At 37.3% G+C, this 19,832-nt stretch overlaps 1 protein-coding gene across 1 annotated transcript in view; it reads left to right on the plus strand.

Annotated features, from left to right (window-relative positions):
- The window catches only part of LOC413550 (neuropeptide CCHamide-2 receptor), a 24,092-nt gene continuing 4,260 nt past the window's right edge, over positions 1 to 19,832 (plus strand). Inside the window, exons 1-7 of the mRNA XM_026444794.1 lie at positions 1 to 2,116; positions 14,755 to 14,994; positions 16,480 to 16,628; positions 16,949 to 17,148; positions 17,305 to 17,486; positions 18,862 to 19,076; positions 19,553 to 19,794. Of these exons, the coding sequence (XP_026300579.1) occupies positions 14,755 to 14,994; positions 16,480 to 16,628; positions 16,949 to 17,148; positions 17,305 to 17,486; positions 18,862 to 19,076; positions 19,553 to 19,794 (1,228 nt within the window). The 5' untranslated portion in view covers positions 1 to 2,116. The remainder of the gene's footprint in view (positions 2,117 to 14,754; positions 14,995 to 16,479; positions 16,629 to 16,948; positions 17,149 to 17,304; positions 17,487 to 18,861; positions 19,077 to 19,552; positions 19,795 to 19,832) is intronic.

A 19,832-nucleotide genomic window follows, 5' to 3' on the forward strand; every position in this document is an offset into this window, starting at 1 on the left:
AATATTCGTAACGATAGAAATGAAAATTCATTGAAATTGATCGGATAAAACGATTATACAAAACGATTAAACGCTTCGAGGAAAGAAATAAAGAGAGAGAGAGAATGATGCAGCGCAAATCGAATATTAATCGATTAATCGTCAACAAGGGCTTACCTCCAAACCTTATTGACCAAGAACCTACCTCCCTCCTCCACCTGTCCTCTTCCCTACGAGTTTAAAACTCCTCCTTTTTTTTTATCGATCGATCGAACAAATCCCGAGCACCGTTCGCAAATCGTTCGCGGGATCCATTTTTCCCGATTTTCGTGGAGGATAATTCGACACTTGCAGGATGATATTGACGGTGGAAAATTGATCGACACACTCTCGGGAAGGCGAAATGGGGCGAAATTACGTTCGGACGAAAGCGGCGGAATTTTTACACCAATTTACAGCCGGGCCCGTTAATTCCTCGATTATTAGGCCGGAAAATTTCCACCCTACGGGTGGAAAAACGGAAAATAGAAGCAGGGATTTCGCACGGCGAATTATCGACGAATCGGCCACGGATGCATCCCGATCGCGACTGAGCTCGAGCGATCGCGTGGAAAAAAATTAGCACGATCTTGTTTCTTCTGCACGTGAGAACGTATGTATCGTTTCGAGGCATGAAACTTTTTTTCCTTTTTTCTTTTTTCTTTTTTACCGCGTATGTATACGCGTCCCGTTCGATGTATCACTTACCGAGGGGATTCTAATTGGATTCCAAGTGGTTCGGCAAACGTAACGACGAATCACGCCCGCGAGTCCTGCGCAACGGACGTTGCCGGGGACGTTTCTAGAAATTCCTTCGCGCTACTAACTCGCCCGTGCGGTTGACAATGTTGAAACGAAGAAGAAGAACACGTTGCGGCCGAGGAATGCAAAATAAATTGACCGATTGTTTGGGCGAAAATTGTTGCGGCGAATCTCCGCGTATTGATTTGAATATGAGCCGTGGCGACCGGTTTACAATAGAATTCCTGTTCAACATCTTGGCCATTTGTTTCGAGCGCGAGATCGAGAAGGATTTATTTACTCAACACCACGTGTGTCGTTTGTCCACGTACGATTACGTTATTTAGATAAATAATCGCGTAGTATCGATCATCATCGAACGAATAATTTTTAAACTCTGGATGGAGCAGCTATCTTGGATATCTCGATCGTAATTCAACTCCGATGCGACGTAATAATGCTATAATTACTCTTACTTGGAATTATCTCTGATCGAATCCGCCATTTATCGCAAAATCAAATTCATCGTAATCGGTTTATCTCCTCGAATCCGTTAATTCAAAAGAAGAGAAGAGAAGAGAAAAAAAAAGAATGGACGGAAGAATTCGATCGAAATAATAAATTTTCATCCCGTGAAAGATAAGAGAGGAGTGAAAAAAATTGGATTGATGTAAAACTGATTTTCGAATATTTCGCTATATTGCGTTCTTTTTTTTATTTCGAGAAAGAGGAGAAGGGGTGGATGATTCGGAAGGGCGCATCCTCGGACAAACGTCTCGGGCGTGGAAAGTGAAGAAAGGGTAGACAAAACGATGCATCCGTGTTTTGCGACTGCGTGGAGGGAGCGCGGAACCTCCGCAAATCCAAGTTTCGCTTCAGTTTACGGCGCGCTGTCGATTTCGCCGAATTGATATCTCGTGGTACTTCGATAAACTGAAACTATTTCAACCGTGAATCTACCTCCTCTCTCGAACCACGAAATTTCTTCTGGAAGGAAACGCGCGTACTTGGCGCGTTTTTGTAACAATATGTCGGCGACAGTAGTTTCTCGCGCTTTATCCTAGCGAATAAATTTCCTCGAGGAAAAGTTCTACTTTACACCCGATCGATTTAAATTTAAATGTATCTTGTTCCATCGAGATCGAGGGGAGGAGTCGTGAGGGAAGTGAATGGCGCGCGAATCGTGTGCATCGTACACTTTGCCAGGCAAAGTACATGAAGATCGGTTGAAACGGGAGGAATTTAAACGCTCGCGTGTACTACTCGCGGCGAGTTGAAAAAGAAAAGGGATCGTTTCGAAAAGGCGAAACTTCGAGCGGCTCGTCGCGGAGGAGAAGCGAGGAAGGCGGAGTGAAAGGTAAAATCATTTACCATCAAGTACCTCTGTTGCCCAATCGAGTTATCGATAAACAGGATCCATCGAGTTATTCTGTTCGATGCATCCACTTTCCAAGGATAACTAAACACGGTTAGCAAATTGTAATAGGTTTATTATCTAACAGGCCGTTTTGTAATTTGCGAGTTTGTTAATATTCATCGTGAAATTTAAACGAAAATCGAGAACGTTGGATTTTGAATATTTAACGTGAAATTAATACAAAAATGAAGGGGAAATCTCTCTGCGTTTGTCTCGAAAAAAAAGAAAAGAAGAAGCTGATTTTACACCACGCAGATTTAAAAATAGAGTGCAATATACAATACAAACGTAGATGAATAATTGATAAGCAAACATTTCTCGTTCGAATGCACGCGGTTACATCGCCGCGTACCTACAAGTGGTTTTCTAATTTTAAACGTTAAATGCCTCTCGAGCTTCGCGTGATCACGATATATTGTTAACAACACCGTCGATGGATCATCTTGGATCTTGGACCTTATTTTCGATCTCGAGCTATATATCTTTCTCCACGACACAACAATTGAACATTAACAACGAATCGCGCAAAGATGTTTCCTTGATATTTCCTTGATTATTATGCATTCCGATCAATCTTCTCTAAATTCAATGATGAATAAAATGCACGTCCCGCGTCCGAGATACCGCGCGCAGTTTCAACGCGAATAATTCAACGCGAATTTCGGCTTAATAACTCGAACGTTTTGCTAACGTACGTTTCCGCACAGTCGAGAAAATTCGTGCGAATTGTTGCCGCATAAATCGTGTTTAGCGTAGTTCACGCGCGAAGAATAAAATGAAGGTGGCTAGTCGTGGAAATCGGGTCGTCGAATCGGAGAAAACTCGACGCGAAAAGTGGGAGGGTAAAGCTCTTGACGATGATTCGGTTGGAAACGTGTGTTCTTTCGGCGGAGAGATAAGGAAAGATTGAGAAAAAAGATTTGCTCAAGAATTTCGAGGCAAATATGTAAAAATTTGAATCTCGCCTTTGCGAAGAAACGTGTCGATTTATTTATTTGTCTACCGTGTTTTTATTAAATAAAAATACCGTAGAGGAAACTCTTTTTTTTTTTAATTCCAAATTAATTCCAAAGTTCCATACCGAATCGCTTGATTATTCGTTAAATAATTTAATCCGTGTATCGAAGTTTTTCCATTCGCGATAAACAAGCATTCGATCGATAGACTTCAATACATCGAGTAAAACTTTTTCGAAAAAGGAACATTATGCGTACAATATTCGATACAATTTGAGAGAAATGAAAAAAGGAAGAAGATAGCTTGGATCGAGAAATAACGTATTCCACTTGGATCAACACTTATCGCTTGCCATTTGCATCGAAGAAAAGATAAGACTTGATGAATGGAAATTTAGAAATTCTGATAAGAATTGGTCAATTTCTTTTTCTTCTCTCTTAATTATCGTTGTTTATTAACGATCTTGTTACGAGACTTAACTTGGATACGAAATCAGATACCGCGTTTTCTAGCTAAGCTTCTTCTTCTAAGCTTCTTCTAACTAGTTTGGACTTTTCTTTTTTTTTTTTTTCTTTCGATTACACAAGACGTGACGTGAAAGCTAATGTACCGATGAGTATTTCGTGCATACATGAGGAATGCATAATGCACTCTCTCGATTGTACGGGAAGTCAAACAGGAGTGTCAAACGAGTCTATAATGAAACAATTGAAGCGAAGCTTCACTTTGCCTAATTAAGATGCTCCATGCTTGAAACGCTGAGGCACCTGCATTTTCGATAATTCGCAATTTAGTGCATTTACCGAGACACAACTATTTACCGATACAATTCATAATTCGTACGCGAATCGATGGTGGTTAAGGGAAGCTTTATTATCGCAATTTTCTCATTCGGACAATTTTGTTCGAGAACGATTTATCAAGAAAGAAAAAAAAAAAGAAAAAGAAATTCTTTGAATTTTTCAATATTATTTTTATACTTTTTTCATTATCAACGACAGTATTCGTGGCAAAAAAAGGAAAAAATTCTCTAGTTTCAAAGTACACGAAAATGTTAGAAGTTCTGCAGAAACCTTAAATTTTGACGTTTCGAAATTTCGAAGAATTTCTTTCGGATTTTCTTTCGGAAGAAACCATCGTAAGTAACCCGCTGATAAATCTGTTTAAGAAGGATTTTCCTCCTAATCCAACCTTTACCCCGATTAATTTTAAACGAACGTGAAAGCAGTTGTTACCGGTTCATTCAGAGATTTGCACACGATTCGTAACACTTTCCTCGATCTTCCAACGTTCCTTCAAGATTCCTTCCATGGAATCGCTTCGAGCCACTCGAGTTTCGAGTATCATCCACCATCGCGTAAAAGAAACACGTAGAAGATAGAAATAGATAGAAATGAAAGCTCGAGCAAAACTTCGATAACTAAATAATTTCTTAAGGATTCACGTCACGCCATCTTATCTATCGTGGTATCTTATTATCAATTTGATTAATACGAGATCAAGAATGAAAATTGTACCTCAATGAGACGAAACATCGAAATTCGAAAGGATGGATCGAAGAAGATCGACGCCAAAACGCGTTGTGAATCGAAAAATCGAATTCTTTGATTTGACGAAGAAAGAGAGAACGTAGGAAAAACATGTTATTCGGTTTAATTAGCTTGATTATCCGACTGTAACACCTTTAAGACCTTATAAAAGTGGACTAATTACCGACTTTAAGCTAAGCTTAACACGTCGAGGATAAACAAATGTTTTAAATAATTAAAATTTGTCTTGATTACGCTCGCCAAAGCGAGAGACGGCCATTTGTCCATCAGGCCAGTTTCCTTCGTCGCAAAAAAAAATCTGTAAGCCCTTCTCTCTCTCTCTCTCTCTCTATGATTTCCTTTTTTTATCCCTTTCTCGTTCGATCAGTATTTCCCAAGTGACGGATTATAAGAGAGTAGAGAGGAAGGTATGGAGTTGCTTGGAAGCTTCATTAACTCGGTAACTGGAGGAATAACTGGTCGAAAAGGAGCGCGAGGAAATGTCGAGGAAATGCCTCCATTCATGTATTATTCCTTTCTCTTCGTATAACGAAAAAATTAAATTCTCGCGTGTCTCCCGTTTAATTAATGCTCGAGAAATTGTACGGAGAATGAAATAAAAAATTTGTTTAAAAACAAACAGGCGAGAATTAATTTTAACGATTCGACGAAGGTAGAATTTCCATCAGGAATATATACGCGCGTAACGTATGCAAATGTATACATGTCGTTAAGAACGGTGTAACGTTAAATTAGTACCATAAACCAGATACTAAATACCCTTGAATTGAACGGGAGCCGTGGCCAACAACGGATAGCCATTTAATCCTTTAATGCACATGTGCAAAAGGTTGAAATAAACTCGTCTCGTTGGAACGAAATGATTCGACTTGTCAAAAATCCGAGCTTACTTCTCGAATGTCGCCTGCACGATTTTTTTTTTTTAAATCGAAGTAAAATCTCGCGAAAGAGAAGCACCACGATCGAATTCTTTGAGGAAGTAGAGATTCTTTGAGGAAGAAAAAAAAGAATAAGCTTGTTTATCGCGTGGAAGATAGAAAGATAAATTAATCGCGACGAAATGATGCACTGGGCGCGACAACTAATTACTGTATTAAACGAAACGGGATTAAAATTGGTTCGAGAAAACGTCTGCAAAATTTTAAACGTAAACAGGTATGCGATTCCGGGAAGTTATCTAGAACGAAAACAACGGGGATATGACTGAATCTCAATTAAAATGATAATTGTTGCACGGGGAGAAGGACGACCAAGTTAAGAAAATACGAGCAGAAAATATATCAAAATACGGCATATAAAATGAGCGCAAAATGGTACTATTCGATATTACTTTTAATTCAAAAATTCCAGAAATGCTAATGTTCGCTCGATACTTTGACAGGAGGGAGGGAAAAAAAACTTTAAATGAAATTTACTTCAACATTTCTTCAATTTCGAGACAATGTTAGAACATACTTAGTCCTCCAAGAAGACGTCCATTCTCAAACTCTCGAAACTTTTAACAAATTCCCTCTCTTGAATTTCTCCCCTTGAATATTTTCGACGAGTGTCGTGAATCTACGAGAACAGCTACGAGATTAAAGGGAAAATTTTTTCCACCATTCTTTTGATCATTTATCCATCGGTTTCACTATTTACCGGCTTTTCAATTTAAGTTCCGGCCGAGTGTACGTAACGATACGGCTTCCGGCGAAACGGAATAAAGAAGCTGTATAAATCAAGTTACTTTTAAGGGAGATCCTTCACAGGATCACGCGCATCCTTATAGAATTACTTTAATCGGCGGATGAGAGGAGAAACTTCTCGCGATTTTCAAAGCTCGCCTGATACGATTGTCGTTTTCGTTTCGTCTCGAAAGAGGAACATCGAAGATATGTTTCTCTGAATGAAATAAGTGGAACAAAATTGCAATCCGTGAGATTGAAAGATTTTAACCCATGAATATTGGACGAAACACGATTGATAATTGGATGAAAGGAAAGGAAGATGTTCAATTTACGAAGAGAGTATTAAACGTTTAGATCGATCCGGCGTTAAAGGCTACGAAATTGTCGATAATAAAATAATTCGCACGGATTAGATTCGCACTGGAGAATCCCCGAAAACGATCCGTTAATTAATTAAATACGATTCGTTTCGATGCATGAAAGGGAATGCGCGTCGTTTCATAATCGTGAAACGATTTTCTACGATTTGTACAAGTGCGAATAAATCTTCATCTCCGATTCTTTTTTCGTCCAAAAGTGTCCATTGACTGGACATCGTAACTGAAATCTATTCGACAGAATCGTTCGTTGACCGTCGACGTATAATTTTTAATTGAAAAAAATAATTCAAAGGAAACGTTTAATTAAACGTCCAAATGATCATCATGTTTTGCTTTGCCACTTGTTTGCCGTTTCGCTCTCTTTATTCTATCTTATCTTCTCTTTCTGTTGCGTGGGTGAAGATTGGCAGTTGAAGTTACATTCGAACGACACGAAGCGGAACATTCGAATTATTTCCCTGCGCATCGAGTTACTTTCGTACATCGATTTCGATATTAATGATAAATATGAATGAAACGTTTTTTTTCTTTTTTTTTTCTTCAAAACACACCGATTCATATTTAATAATAATAACGTAATAACAGAAGAAATTTTCTGAAAAAGGATCGATGAAATATTTATCGGGCACCTTTCATTGAATTTTCGTGGCGAATTTCCCATTCGGTCTCTAAAGATAGGAAACTCGTCCCGCGACGAGATTTTCTCGAATCAGGTGTAATTAATTGTAATGCGAGATCCCTTTTTGATCCCGGAGTCGATCGATATCCTTTCAACCGGGCGGGAAGAATCGAGGTTTTTCCACGCGATATTTCTTCCCCATTGCGCTCACCCTTTCGCGTCAGCTGCTTTCGTTGGCTCTCCCATCGGAACCGTGTAATTTTTCCGATCGCTCGACTCAAAAGATGTGCAATCACGTAGAGGAAGCTCATTGAAAAACATTCCGCGTTGGATAGGAGAAAGAGAGAAAGTCGTTGGTCGCAAATGGGATCGATAATCAACATCCGATCTGCATCCCCTGTCAAAATAAATACCGATTAGTTGTAATAAAGATCGAAGAATGGTGTGGCGAATTTTTACTCAAATGTTCCTTTCCACTGTTGGAGAGAAAAAAAGGAGAAGAATTTGCTCAGAGAAATGGGGCAATTGCCCGTCGGGTATTGCGCGTGAATCGATTCGATGCGGACCATTAAATGTCAATGCGATAATTGCGCTAAATCCTATATACATAGGCAACATCTGGATAGATTAGCGGTTATGTCAATGAGATATTTCGCTAAGCGTGTTCGCGTAATCCACGATTATCAGCGTTAATAACGAAACATGACAATCAATTATATAGCTTTGTAATATTTCGACCATCGTTTTTTCCTTCGTCTCGAAGAATGAATTAATTGAATCGCGTAATTGAATTGCATAATTGAGATTGCGAGATTGAAACGAAAGAGAGAGAGAAAAAAAGAAGAAAATTTCGCTTCGTCGGACGGGAATGAACGAGAGGAAAGAAAAAAAAAAAAAAAAAAAAAAAATTCAGCGATAAATCGATTCGTGATCAGGAAATTCCAATGTCCATTTTTCCATATACTTTGATATACTAACTGAGATAAACGAATTATTTTCGTCATTGTGCCCTCGATCGCGTTGAGGCCTCCACTCCTCCTTTTTGATTACTGTTTACTTGTTTCCGGTTAGTCGAACGAAATATCGATGGATTAAAAAGCTCTTTGACCAACTATAACGCAATTTCCTTCCGGGCAAAGTAGCCAAAGTATTCACCGGCCATCGGTCTACTATCTCGTATCACTGGATCGAGAATATTTCCGATAACTCGTTATCTTAACGATTCCCTTCTCTCCAAATCTTGAAGCGTGAAATTACTCGATTGAAAAGAAAGGGATTCGCTGGAAATGGGATTCTCTCTTTGTAATTTCATCGATTGATACGCATTTTTTCCTTTCATTCACGTTTCTTCTTCTTCCATTTTTCTTTTTTTTTTCGAGTCCTAAGCACTCGAGTACAAGGCGGATAAATACTTGTACTTACTTGAAACGCGAGAAGACGAAGCAAATCGGCGTTTAATTAAATATCGCGAATGGTGCATCGGTGTGCTCGGCACGAACGAAATTTATCGCTCGTAAATGGTGTAAGAAGTCGACAACATCACTAGAAAAAAATAGCTCCAAACCAAGTTAACCATTTCTTGACGAAGAATAAACCGCTGTTGTAATGCATTTTTTATCTTTTTCTTTTTTCCCCTCTCTTGATTATTTTGCAAAGAATATTCTGCTAGAACAAGTTAAGGAGAGTTAAGATGAAAAGTGGATTGGTTAAATTTCATTAAATAAATAAAGAAAGTTTTCGATAGATTATCGTGGAGTAGAGTTAGAGACGTTGAGGAAACGCCTTGATAATAAATAAAGATATAGATTAAAGGATGAGATTGGATTTTTTATGAAATTCGGATAGATACATTCGCAAGCCAGATTTGAAATTGATATGGAAATGGAGATTTCCCTGGAAACTTATGCTATATACCGATCGTCGTTGTGAATTGCGTTATCCGAATTCGTTGAGGATTATTCGTTGAACTTTATCCGATTGATCGTCGATAAGATCGAATTTTAGTTCGATTTGGATCTCGCGAATATTATATCGAGAGAGTTAACTGAAGTTGGATAATCCGTGAAAACAATATACTTTCGACGATTCTTCAATTTTTTAATGCTATATTTGCTCCTTTTTCCCTCGACTTTAAAACCGATCATCCGAGTACGATACAACAAAGACAACGACGAGAACTCTTCAATCGCGATACGATTTTAATCTTCCTTGGAATGAAATATACCTCGGCCCGATATTGGTCTCGTCATCGTTTCCAAGACATTACTTTCTCCTTTCCACTCGTTTCATTTGCATACAGTCACAAGACGAGATTTCGATTTACGAAACTAGGGATGTTGCAACCAATTGGAAAAGTTGCGTCTTCGAAACGAGACAAGTTTCTCATTAACTAGCTACTCGGATTATCCGCAGGCGATATGAACTTTTCCCGTTGCAAGAAGAAAGGAATGAAGTTGGAATACACTGAAAAGCTGAATACATCTATTAACGAAGATTAATTTAGCTTCAAAAGATTGGAAGGATTAACGTGTGTTTTCACGTATAGAAACTTCTTGGAAATATTTGCGATAATCTAAGGGAAATCCTTAAAGTTATCGCATAATACGCGTATTATTAATTTTCGCTCCAAGCTTTTCATAAATTACGCATCAAAGCAAACTAAACGTTTAGTTAAAAATTCGTAATGTTCATTTCGCCTGAAATAGCTGGAAAACCTCGCCATATTGCAACTATGAGAATGTTTATCGAGAAACCTTTCTCTAAAATCGAAATTTTCAGGCTTTTGCATGCCAAGAAACCATTTTTATTTACGCGATATTTCCCTCAAACGGGATAACGTTAAACGATCCTGAAACTCGTAAAGGTTAATAGTCGATAAAAATGCGGGGAAATTTTTCCAAAGAATCGAAAACCTTTACAGTTAATACTCGTCCATGTTTCTCTCATCTTTCGATATCGTATTCGATTCGATTTGAAATTTAGAAAATGTTCTTCCAAAACTTCCCTTTAAAAAGCGATCGATTTTATTGGAATTATTTTTAACCGATATTCCGGATATTTGGAGGAAAAATTTTGCATATCTTGTCCATTTATAAGACATTCATCCTAATCATAATATCGGCAATACATCAGGAACTTTATTTCAAAAGGGAAGGCTTCAAACTTATCCAGTTCTGAGTAGGATTAATTACCAGGATTTAAATCGAGATAGAGAGAGAGAGAATCTCTGGATCTAAATACCGAAATTAATGATGCATACATATGGCTTTGAGCATAAATTTAATCTCTCTCCATAGAAGAACCTTCGAAAAATAAAAATCCACAATTGTGATGTTCAATGAATGAATTTTTGATCTTTCAAAGAACGATCTCTGATATTAAATATTTGTTGGGAATGTTATTTGAAGAAGAGAAAAAAAAAAAAGATTATCGAAGATTATGGAGCTATCAGATCCAGTTTCACTTTTTTTATTTTTTTTTTTACGGCGACGATCAAATTTGAAAGCGCATGAATATGCGTACACTATTAAAATAGTTATTTGAATCGTAATACTCGGGTTATCCATTTTTCGGCCACGGTTCATCGATGATCGGTTTTGCTTCCGTTCAACGTGGCTGCGAGATATGCAAATGACAACGTCAGATCTACGCACCGCAACCGGTAATTCCTTGTGAATATCATCGTTGGGATAATTATTATTAAAAATTACGTTTAATAGCATCGGATTTCGCCATGTTTACAATGTGACAGGTGTTATCTTCCGTTCGAACGAATCCACTTCGTTTCAATCCGAAACAATTTCGAATAATTATTCTCTGTTTATGACGCGACGAATAATATTTGTATAATATTGTTAATTGCTTGTAAACGATGATAGCAATTACTTTTTTTTTTTTTTGATAAGCATTTTTGTACGCTTTTTCATATACCATGGCTGGCTTGTATTTCAATCATAGCATCGATAGATCGATATTTCATTCGTTTTATTTTTGACATTCTAAAACCGGTGTTCAATTTCGTCGTAGAATCGAAGAAATGGAAGAGGAATGAATGTCTACGACAACGAGAGTACAGGTTACTTGCAACATCGAAGACGTTCCATTAACCAATCTGGTACTAGAAAATAGGATGTTTTGCTCGCAACGAGGGATCCTTGCAATCTCTCAAAGAGCAAGATAAAAAGAGATATTTTATTCGAGACTATATAAGTAAAAACATTTCGATTTTTCATCTTAACTCTTTGAACCACAATTTTTTTTTTTTTTTTTTTAGGGTATAAAAGAATTTCAAATTGCGGAAAAATTTTATTCATAACGAAATGAGCAAAAATAAATTAATTCGATATTTAATTATGGGATGACACAGTTAACAATCCCGATATGCAATTTGTATACGTGTAATTACTTTAATTAATAATTTAACGCGATATATAATAATTGTTATGCATATCGCAAAAGGGTGGAATATTTTTCATTTCTTCCCAAAAATTAATACGATTCAATCACAAAAGTTTCGAATAATACTTTTTTTTAGAATTAACTCGATCACTTTTAATGCAAGGCACGAAATATATCATCCCTTGTTCCGCTCCTAAACTTTGTGATCCCAAGTTTGGATATAAATCCAGCGTAATTCATGGGATGTCGCGTTAAAATGGCATAAAGCTTGGCAAAACAGGATAAGATAATGAAATGCTCGAGTTAATGGAACCGCAGAGACACGAGAAATTCGGGGGGAGACCATTTCAGGTATAATGAAGTTACAACAAGTACGCTATTTAACGTAATTGGAGATAGGGTAAGTTGAGAATGAAAAAATGATGTCCATTTCCATTTCTCAATCTTTGCGTATCACGATATATATATATATATATATATATATATATATATATATATATATATTTGTTGAAAAATATCCGGTGAAACGTCGGTGATGGCGACGTGGAAATATCTTCACGGTTCACTTAATAATGGGATCTTGGAAAGTCGAGGAATACGACTACGAGTGAACAAATTCAAAGGTGAAATTTGCACGCTCGTTCATCGATGATATATACGGAACACACTTTGACAATTAAAGTAGAACTGAACAAAATTCTTGACACTTTATCAAATTTTCACGGAAGAAGAAGAATTCGATTGACGTTTGTTATTCAAAGATAAAAAAAATTTGCTTACTGTTCTGATCAGGAAAGTTAAATGATGAAATTTAACTTAACGACGAATATTCTTGAGAAATGAAATCTTCGTCATCGGCAAGTTTATTTCAAATTAAAAAAATAGGTAGAGAGATCGTATAGCATCGAGATCAATCTGATTAATTTTTATTGTGGATTCTCTGATCGGACAGTCGGATATCGATACGCAGGTTTCATGGGACAAAAGCGAGGGTGGCATCGCGTGAAATGAAAAATGACTCTACGGTGAATGTGCTTTTCAAATCGAAACTTTCAATGACGAAGAATTGTAAAGGAGACAAAAAATAGAGAGAATAGACAAAAGAGAGAAAAAGAGAAAATGAAAAGTTTTCATAAATATCATTTCATTATTTCATCTCAAATCTTCCTTTTAAATGTTGTATTTCTGCAAGGATCGTTATTTGCAATTCTACGATGTTCGATCTGCATCACACTTTGCCATTTTCGTCCACGAGAGAATGCCTCATCTTTCACAAATCTCATATTATGTTCGCTCGTTCAGGTACTAAACTACACAGTTTATCCTAATCTTCTCACTTGATCCAAAGAAAAGATGCACCCCCTACAACTTCCTTAATCTCTCGTTTCTCCGCTTAATCAGAAATTTAATCCTGGCTTTCGTTCCGTTCATTCATGGCTTAATTCAGTCATGGCCATTAATCTCACTGAAGCTTCTCGCAGCAATTAAGAAGTTTCGACAAAATTGTGTCACTTTTGTTAAATTTCCCTTCGGATATGTTCGTGACACGTGTACGATTTTTCGACAAGCGTCACGAGATAAAAAAAAAAAGAGAGAGAAAAAAAAATATAGCGGTCGAAAGTTCATCCGCGATTTAAAAATATTCCCTGTAAGACGGCGTAAAAGTGGGTTTTCTAGGTGTTGGGTCCGAATATTGCACAAAATCTGCGGATAGTCGTCGAAATATCTGAGCGAATATTCCTTCGATTTCTTTCTTACACTGAAATTATTCTGATTTCCATTATAACTCTTCACGGATAGACGGATATAGACGATCATTCGAATCAAAGATAGGCGAAACAAGTATTTTAAATAGCAATGGAGTTTGTAAGGAAAGATTTTTCCCTTAGAGAAAAATGATATTTCAATGAAATATCGACTGTCGCGCGAGCTCCATTTTTCTCCCGTATTCCTTCTCCTTTCTGTCTATTTTAGAGTATATACATTGGATTTTCGAGCCACTGCCGGGGAATGATATTAAAACGTTGAGACAGAATTTACAAAATGTAATTTCTCGGCGACCGTCAATGACTGAAGAAAATCGTTTTCGCGTGACGAGGATAGAACCTTATTTCTTCCACGCGAAAAAGAATAAAAAAATCCTCTTCGCCTTTCTTTTTTTTTTTTTCACTTTTTTCATTTTTTTATTGTTTTTTCTTTTTTCTCTCTCTCTCTCTCTTTTCCCTCTTCATACGAAAACCACATGAATTTACGTGTAAATTACGTGTCGGTGCACGACGAATGTATTTCGAATATCCGTATCAAAGTGGTTTTTGTAAATTCAAGTAAAAAAAAAAAAAAAAAAAAAGAAAGAAGGAAAAACCAATTTATTTGACTATCAATTCACCGTGTGTGGACACGGTGATTTTATCGTTTTATTTTTAATCTATCTATATATATATATTTGCACTCATTCACGTGCCCGCCTCGAATATTCTCCACTCGTGAAAATATGTCATGTGGAAAATTGGATCGTTTTTTATTTCCATTGAAACAATATATTTAAGTGCTCATGGCTAATTCCTTGACAATCGCGTCATACCGTTTATTAATACCGTATCGAGTTTTCACATTTGCCATTAGTCAACTATTAAAAAACTCGTTATCCAATTTTTCCACGACTGCGTTACGGGATGAAACAACAATCTGCAAACAAAATCAATCGAGAGAAACCGATATAAATAATGAAATTTCTTGCTTTAATTTTCTCCAACGTGCATAATACGTCATAAATACATTTTCCAACATATCTGTATGGAAAATTTGGATTTTCTTAGCAACGCGAACGTGACAGATGTACTTTCGAGCAACAAAGATTCGCATAAATGGGGGAGGATGCGCCGTTTATTTTCACATACGAAAAATATAGGGGGATAGAGCACTCTATGAAAACGTGTGTACGCGTAAGAGGAGATGAATTGGTGCGAAGTAAATTCACAATAGGAGACAGATCGGTTATGTTTTGCAGATGGCAGTGATCCTGAATGCAACGACCCTTTCGATCCAAGGAAACGAGGACGAAGAGGACGATAGTTACGTCCCGTACGACCAACGGCCTGAAACTTACATAGTACCCGTCGTATTCTTATTAATCTTGGTTGTCGGTGTAATTGGAAATGGGATCCTGGTGTTCACCCTCGTGTGTCACGCCAGTATGAGAAATGTGCCGAATACCTACGTCTTATCCCTGGCTTTGGGCGATCTCCTGGTAAGAAAAACGAAAATCCCTTTTCCTTCGAGATAAATGAAAACGAAGAGGGATATTTTGAGACGCGTGACGAAAAAAATTCGTTGGAAAAATGAATCACTTCTTTAGGACAAATTATTATTGTATTCATAAAATGTACGAGATACGTTTAAAGATATAAATCTGTGCATCGTATAAATTCTTCTCTAAAATCATACGATATTAAGTAACGTGCAATGGATAAAAATGTGTGTCGTATCAACAAACGTACCGAATGAATTCCGACAAACATGGCATGGATTTGTGAATATTCCAATACACAAATGAGAGAAAATCCTTCCCAAGACGAGAGCTTCTTTCCGACTCGATTGCCCGTCAATCGAAAAACGTTCCTATGAATCCGTGTCGTTTGTATCTGGAAATATCGGAATTTATTCAGAATTTGTTCGGATCGCGTTGATAAATCTTGATATGAGCGAGTCTAGGATATATATTCTATACTTTTTATGTCACGATTTCGCGTAGAAATTAAGTATAATACATCCAAAGTGAACATTTCACCAATTTTGCGAACTTTGAAACTTTGATCGTTGTTCTCAAGTTTCATCGTTGTAGATAACAATTTTTATATATATATGTGATTCATTGCGTATATTCGATAACGAGTTCAATTCATGACATATGCGTCCTGATATTATTTGCAACTATGCAGAGGATTTATTGAAGATCAATGCGGTTTTATCATCATATATCGCGAATAAAAATTGTATCAACAATTACATTTTTTTTAAATAATCGTGCATTCAAGCTCGAAGAAAAAGATGCGCGTTTTGATGATATATGCGGCTATGAATATTCTATGATGAGAGATAAATTATTCGAGATTTGTATTTCTTTTTATCCGATGCAAGGCTCTTTATCATAATTTCTCTATCATTTCATGTAATCATCATTTAAAGTATAAAAAAAATATGCACAGATATTTGAAATAGAACATGGCAAGCATTGATCGAAGAACGTTTTTCTATAAAATATCTCTCCTGTGTGCCGTTCTATAACGTAAACACGATCCTATGACAAGCTGCGATCTATTCAATTTGTCGCGAATATTTTTAATTGTGCTTACTCTCTATCACCGGCCGTTTAAACCTTTTAATTTCAATTTACTAGAGCAACAACGACGCATTCATAAATGTTGATAAACGTTGATGAAATGTTTCTCGCGCAATTACAAATTGTCGAGCATTATTTATTTCATTGCTTTTCGAATTTTATTGTGCGCCCGCCCATCTGCAAATTATCATCTTCGTCTCCGTTGTAGATTAGCCTTCTCTCATATCGTGAATACGGGAATTAATTAGATTTCGCGGCAAAAGGATGGCGGCGAAAAATATTTTCCAATAATATGATCATCGACCGAACGAAATTCTAATTAAACATCTCGGTTATTTGATTCTTTTTTAGAAAATACGTACGGATCATTTATCGAAGCTTTATCAATCATAGGTGATCATAACGTGTGTACCGTTCACGTCGCTTCTGTACACGATTGAATCGTGGCCGTGGGGCCTGGCAGTTTGCAAATTATCGGAGTGCGCCAAGGATATTTCGATCGGTGTCTCAGTTTTCACTCTGACCGCGTTATCAGCCGAGAGGTAAGTTGTCAAATCCAGTTACGGTTGGGAAATTGTTGTCCCAGGGATAGGGCAGCTCTTCCAAACTTTGACAAAGTTCCGCCCCATTAATGGACCGATCGACTGGGTCGTTCGTCTGTTTAATCAGTAATCCAAACGGAACTTTAAACGTTGAATTAAAATTTCCCTTTCCGCGTCCACAATCCTGCGCTCGTTAAAAACAAATTTGTTACAAACAAAATCGTAATTGCGTCGAGAAAATTCGATTGCGAAAAAAAGAAAAGAAGATTGTAGGAATTTATTAGAGAACAGAGAAGAAAAGGATGCCTGTTGCGCCGTAGGTACTGTGCCATTGTGAATCCAATTCGCCGCCATGTAGCCGGGCTCAGTGCAAAACCATTAACGATATTAACAGCCTGCCTTATTTGGGTGCTGGCAATTGTTTTGGCGATGCCAGCTGCCTTTTTCTCTTACGTGCCCACCGTACCGTTACAGAGTAATCATTCTATCCTGATCTGTAGTCCCTTCCCCGAGGAATTCGGTGAGTATTTCACGTATCCCTTATCTTAAAAGAATATTTCGCTTAAGAAAAAAAAAAAACGAAAATTATTTACGATTCCAATATTTATCTCGCGTCATATGCACCAAGTCGTACCATATGTATCGTATGTATCGTTTTATATATCTCGGATCGCAGGACAGAGCTATCAGAAGGGAATGGTGATGTTCAAGTTCCTCGCTTACTACGCGATACCTTTGCTAGTGATAACTGGATTCTATCTGGGGATGGCACGACACCTCGAACTCTCCACCAGGAATATGCCAGGCGAATTGTCCACCGGGTGTCATCGTATGGAACAAATTAAAGCACGTAAGAAGGCACGTATGAGAAAAAATAAAATTTATACGTACGATCCAAAAGTTTTATCGATAATTATCGATCGAGGCAGTAGTGTTGGTTAGCAGGTATAATAGTTTCAGAGTTAAGTTTCGCGTGTGATGGGATAAATGGTTATATAAGCGATATAAGTTTAAATTGATGGACGGTTAAGCATGTATAAAGCAAGGCCAAGTCCGATAATTTCTGAGAGAAAAGGCCAATTATAAATCACCGCGGATAGAGTTGCTCCGAAGCGTCGTTACATGGGATGGAAGTTGTTACACTTTCCGCATTGTATCCGAATGAAAAGCAATGATCGATCATCTTGAATTATATCCACTGTTACACAAGTTTCACGAACGAGCTAATTGATTTCCTTCAATTGATTCATCTCGTGCTATTCGATAATTCGTTCGTTGATACGGAATAAAAATATTCATCGTTGCATCGAGGTTTCCGTTTCGAGAAAAATTCGCTTTCCCTTTTATTTATCTTTCTACATCGTTTTTATTTATATTAAATCATTCGTTTACTATTCTCATACTATTGGATAAATACGTGGCGAAATATATTCTGGCGAGATAAAATTTTTATCGCGTATTTCAAAAGTGGCTTTTTTAATCAATTCGATGCTCCAGTTCGGTTTGAATCATTGAACACAGGGTGGCATCGAAGCGTGGCAACTGGAGATACGATGAAACCTTTCAACCACTTTTCTTACTTTTACTTCCTCCATGTTTTCATTCGTGGAATCCATTCAGCCGTTCCCTAATCCATTCCGATAACAAGAAACTATTCGAACACTCGTTTCGAAAAATCGTGTTCGGTTATATCGGGACATTGTTATCTCGTGGAAGAACAATCCGTCCAAATAACGTAATCGATCAACTTATATGAATACGTCGATCGACGTAAATTTTAGTTTTTTTTTTTTTTTTTTAGATACCGGTTTGGAATTACGCGTGGACGAAATTCAATTTAACCGGTATCTGTTGCCAATCCACTCGAAGACGCAATCGAAATAATCGATTCATTCGAACGAGCTTCCGTTATCTCTCTTTTTTATTTTTCGTGAAGTGAAGTGTCTATACTCGTTCTCGAAAAAACAATGTTTCTCCGCGACATTTCCTCTATCGATTCCTCTATTTGCTTTCACGATAACGCGGTGTGATAAAAGGAAATTAGAAATAAAATTTGGAGATTAAAAATGTGTAATGATATTATCGTATATATCAAATGTTGAAATCGAAACGAAAAGTTTATAATTAATAGGACTCGAGGATGGAAAGATTTTTTCTTTTTTTTAATAACGTTACGCTCGATTAAATCCATCGACCGATTTTCTCAATATCAATTAATGGACATGATCAACAGGTCGGCAAGATGGTGATAGCATTCGTAGTTATCTTCTTTATTTGCTTCCTGCCACATCACGTGTTCATGCTATGGTTCCACTTTTGCCCATCGTCGAAGCAAGACTACGACGATTTCTGGCACGTCTTCAGGATCCTTGGCTTCTGCCTGAGCTTCATCAACAGCTGCGTCAATCCGATTGCACTTTACTTTATCAGCGGGACTTTTCGCAAGAGGCGAGTATAACGGTATAAATGAATTATGAGCGTACACAAGGGCCGAAATTCGAAAGTGCCGTTGCACGACACTAAGCCCTGTGAATAAGAATAACAGAAGAGAAAAGTTTAGACAGATCCTTCTCCCCCCTTTCCTTTCCTTTTCACGATTCCTTCAATTAGAATATTCGCATTGTATTCAACGTTGAGATGACAATTCGGATTATCTTTATCGCGATTAAACATATGTATAAATAATCTGCAAATAGAAACAAACAATTAAAGATATAAAAAGACTTGGTGTAAACAGAGAACTCGAAAAAGTAAATAAGCACTCGGGAAATGTAAACAAACCTCCCACATATGTAAACAAACAGCTCAGAAATGTAAATAAACAAACGAGCGCGAAGGTTAGCGCGACATTAAATATAGAATTTCGCAATTCATATGTTATATATGCACTCGTGTATATCAATGAACAGAGATTTTGTTTGTAGATTCAACAAATATCTTTGTTGTTGTCTACCGAGAAGGAGTCGAAGAATATGCCGAACGGAGACGACAGATAGTTCGGATAGGAACAGCAATCGGGGGATAAATTTCTCGCAAAGGAGGCGCGTGGGCAGACAGGACACGCTCAACGAAACCAGCTTTGGATCCACGTTTCGAAGACACACTCAGGAATTGAACTCGACGGCTCTCTACGAATTACCGAGCGAAGAGACCACGAGGCCGACTTGAGCCGGATATAGAGATAAGTAAGTAATTTTTGAGAAA

Source organism: Apis mellifera, linkage group LG13 (assembly GCF_003254395.2).
Source record: "Apis mellifera strain DH4 linkage group LG13, Amel_HAv3.1, whole genome shotgun sequence".
NCBI classification, from domain to species: Eukaryota; Metazoa; Arthropoda; class Insecta; order Hymenoptera; family Apidae; genus Apis; species Apis mellifera.